This window comes from Triticum aestivum, chromosome 2B, assembly GCF_018294505.1.
Source record: "Triticum aestivum cultivar Chinese Spring chromosome 2B, IWGSC CS RefSeq v2.1, whole genome shotgun sequence".
NCBI classification, from domain to species: Eukaryota; Viridiplantae; Streptophyta; class Magnoliopsida; order Poales; family Poaceae; genus Triticum; species Triticum aestivum.
This window is the reverse complement of record NC_057798.1, coordinates 393,377,119-393,380,392: the sequence shown is the minus strand read 5'-3', so window position 1 is coordinate 393,380,392 and position 3,274 is coordinate 393,377,119. Positions and strand designations below refer to the sequence as shown.

General features: G+C 45.3%; 1 protein-coding gene across 1 annotated transcript; it reads right to left on the bottom strand.

The window, feature by feature from the left end:
- Window positions 1–1,099: 1,099 nt before the first annotated feature.
- On the bottom strand, window positions 1,100–2,979 carry LOC123045093 (uncharacterized protein At2g23090). Its single transcript, XM_044468027.1, has 3 exons — window positions 2,686–2,979; window positions 2,551–2,591; window positions 1,100–1,461 (listed from the first exon to the last, which is right to left on the bottom strand). The coding sequence occupies exons 1-3, from the start codon at window positions 2,756–2,758 to the stop codon at window positions 1,342–1,344; spliced, it is 234 nt and encodes a 77-aa protein (XP_044323962.1). The 5' UTR covers window positions 2,759–2,979; the 3' UTR covers window positions 1,100–1,341.
- Window positions 2,980–3,274: the final 295 nt, after the last annotated feature.

The window sequence follows — 3,274 nt, the reverse complement described above, 5'->3', positions numbered from 1 at the left end:
AAATCGGCTTATAAGGTGGCTTTAGATAGTGCAGCTAGAGATTTTGTATTAGGGCTAACTTCAACTTCCATTGCAGAAGGGAAAATCTCAAGCTTCAACTGGAAGAAGTTATGGGCGCTCCCTCTACCAAACAAAGTACTACACTTCTTACGGAGAGCTGCGATGTACAACCTTCCCTTGCGAATGAAACTTCGTAGAAAAGGTATTCCTCTTGATACTAGGTGCCCTCTTTATTATAGATTGGATGAGGATGGAGGCCACCTCTTTTTTAAATGCAAAAAGGTTAAAAATCTGTGGAGAGCATCTCAACTTGAACACATCAGACTAAAGTTAGTATTTATGAGAAGAAACAACGCTAATAAGGATGAACCCACAAGTATACGGGAAGTATCATCTTCAATTGACTTGCATGGACAAGACAAAGAAGGAAGAGATGAGCAAGCAAGCAAAACATAAGTGGAAGCCACCTCCTAAGGGAATTCTCAAGATAAACACAGATGGATCCTTTACTTGAGAAACACACTCAGGAGGTTGGGTTTCACCATCAGGAATGACCAAGGAACGCTCCTGGCGGCAGGTGCTGGAAATCTGAATCATGTCTCCAGTCCATTGCATGCTGAAGCTTTGGCCCTTCAGCAAGCAACTATTACTGCTACTCATTTGGGCTGCCAACAAGTGACATTTGAAACAGATTTCACAACGCTGAAGGAAGCAATAACAAGTAACAACTATGATCTTTCAGCTTTAGGCACTTTGTTTACAGATGTGAAGTTTAAGATGTATGTAGGTCTGAATGTTGTAAGTGTGAATCATTGTAGCCGTGGTTGCAATAAAGCAGCACATGTTAGCTGCGAGTGGAGTCTATATGAAGAGTGGCTGCTATGAGACTCGGCTTGACCACTTTCCGCAACCTGTACTAGACGCTGTGCTGGTGATATGGTCAGCGAGTAATCGTAATAGAAATCTGTGTTTGCTTTCAAAAAAAAAAAACTGCTCATGTTTGATGCTGCTTGGCTGTAAACCGTGCTCTGACCAAGCTAGCATCGGTGCCATTGGAAGCGAGAAACATGTAAAAAAGATGAATTTTGCGACAGCATACTGACTAAGCACGAGGAGCAAATCCACAGAGGATTAAGATAATGTAGCACAACAGGCTGATAGAGGACGATTACATAGTAGATGGGCACACAACCAAAGCAGCCGGGACAGCAGCACACCGAGTTCAGACCCCAAGCTTAGGTCAACAATCAGTCATTGCGGAACATGATAATAGTAGGTGGATTATGACAGCTTCTCTCTCTCTCTCTCTTTTATCTCTCTCTCTGTCTGATTGGGCAGATATCACTGCTTGAGGTGAGGGAAGCACTGGACGAGCTCGCTCTTCGGATGCTTTGCCTCGGCATGCTCCTTGCACTTTGCTTCAGAGGTGGTGCAGATGAAAGTCTGCATGCATATCTTGCACTGCATTGGGAAGAAAGCATTGATCAGATGATCGGGCAATTTACCAAATAATGTTTCTAAGTTATCTAAACTTATAACGTATTCACTAGACCGGTATGATGTGCAAGACAAAGCCACAGAACCATTTCAGCTATCCAATATGGTGCATATCCATTGGCAGACAAGAAATTTGATGAACTCGTAGGCAACATGACTGCCAAGATTGTTTTGTCAAGACTAATTATACACTGCAATGAACAATTTTCATTATATCAAGAGCCACATCACTTTGTTACTAATTCAAGGTGTGAGCAGTTGGGTTCCAAGAGACTAGAATTTTTCACCTGTGTAGTAAATGTAGCTATTTGGCATCGCAAGCTCAGTCCATCAAGTTGGTAAGCAAACAACGGGCACATCCACTGGAATTATACACTAACTTAACAAGAGTCTTCCAGCTACCGCCCTCCCCCGTGGATCCTAATGATTAACTGGTACCATCCAGAACTAGTTTCAGACACAAGCATAGCATTGCTTGGTAGCAGACCAAAGCTGGTTAGGACATGCCACACTCTTAAAGCTGTCAGATTATATCTCATTGAACTACAAGTGTCTCTTACTTATCAAACAGCGACACACACTGTGAAGGTTGCAACTTTGCTTGGCAGAACTCAGGCAGACAAACAACTAGTAGTAACTTGTAATTCGCACGATATGCGATGAGAATACCCCCCAGATCTATGCCCGAAGGGCAATTTTGGTACAATTAACTTGTAATCTAGCATGCTAGTATGTCGATACGCTAGCTATAGTCCTGGCAGCCAAAAGTATATGATTCCCTTCGTTTCTCTAGGCGTAATTGACAAAAAAAAGCTCAAAATCCTACCGATAATCGCCGCACAAAAAAGAAAAAACCATCCACCCAGAGTCCTATCGAGAAATAGGCTACCAATCGTCGTTGCAACTGAAGAGGCACGCATCCCGTCCCAGTTAAAGGCGTAATTTCAACAAATTCCACAGATAACAGTTTCGTCTGCGGAAAAAAAAATCCCCAATCGCTAGAGAGGGTTAGATCGATTCGATCGATTGGATAGGCGGGATTAATCAGCGCACCTGGATGTTCATGGCCTTCTTGTTGGCCTCGAGCTGGCTCCCTGCGAAGGATCAGAAGAGAAAACACCAACAGGATCAGATCAGGAAGACCAACAAGATCTGACGACCAAGAGAAGGGGGAATTAGCTCCGTTACCCTTGCCGCCCTTCAGCTTCTCGAGGTTCCTCTCCCTCGCCATCTTGGACTTCTGCGCGTTGCCGCCGCCCATGGCTGTTGATTCCTCGACGAGACGAGACGAGACGATGCTTTTTCTGCTTCGGCGGAAATTTGGTGGGGAAGGCGAGAAGCAGGAGGCGGCTGCGTTTAATAGACGTGGAGGTGGGAGGTGGAGGCGGAAGCCGACGTTGGCGTCAATCAATCGCGGGCAACTTGCGCGTGCCAGTGTCCGTGTGGACCCCCGCTGAAGGAGGGCGTATCTGGACAGTCCGTTAGCTGCTCGTTCCGAGGTCTAGAACCATCTGTGAAAGTGGTGCTATGAACCGGGTCTAGAAATAGCTGTAAGAAAACTGGGTCTAGAAATAAAATTCAAAATGCTTTAACGAATCAATAAAAATCTGACGTCGGATTTTTAGAACTGGAAACAAACGTCTCCTGGCCCGTTGATTTCTGACAAAAATCTCACAGCTCCACCGGGACCAATATCATGGTGTGGTGTGGCAGAGATGAGCAGGTTGCGTCGTCCTCGGAGCGCTGGGGGCATGAGGGGGGAGGGGAGGAGACCACA

Coding starts and splice junctions, on each gene's coding strand:
- LOC123045093 (XM_044468027.1), bottom strand. CDS start 2,758: ATGGGCGGCGGCAACGCGCAGAAGTCCAAGATGGCGAGGGAGAGGAAC. Junction 2,592..2,685: donor GAAGCTGAAGGGCGGCAAGG/GTAACGGAGCTA, acceptor GATCCTTCGCAG/GGAGCCAGCTCGAGGCCAAC. Junction 1,462..2,550: donor AGAAGGCCATGAACATCCAG/GTGCGCTGATTA, acceptor TTCCCAATGCAG/TGCAAGATATGCATGCAGAC.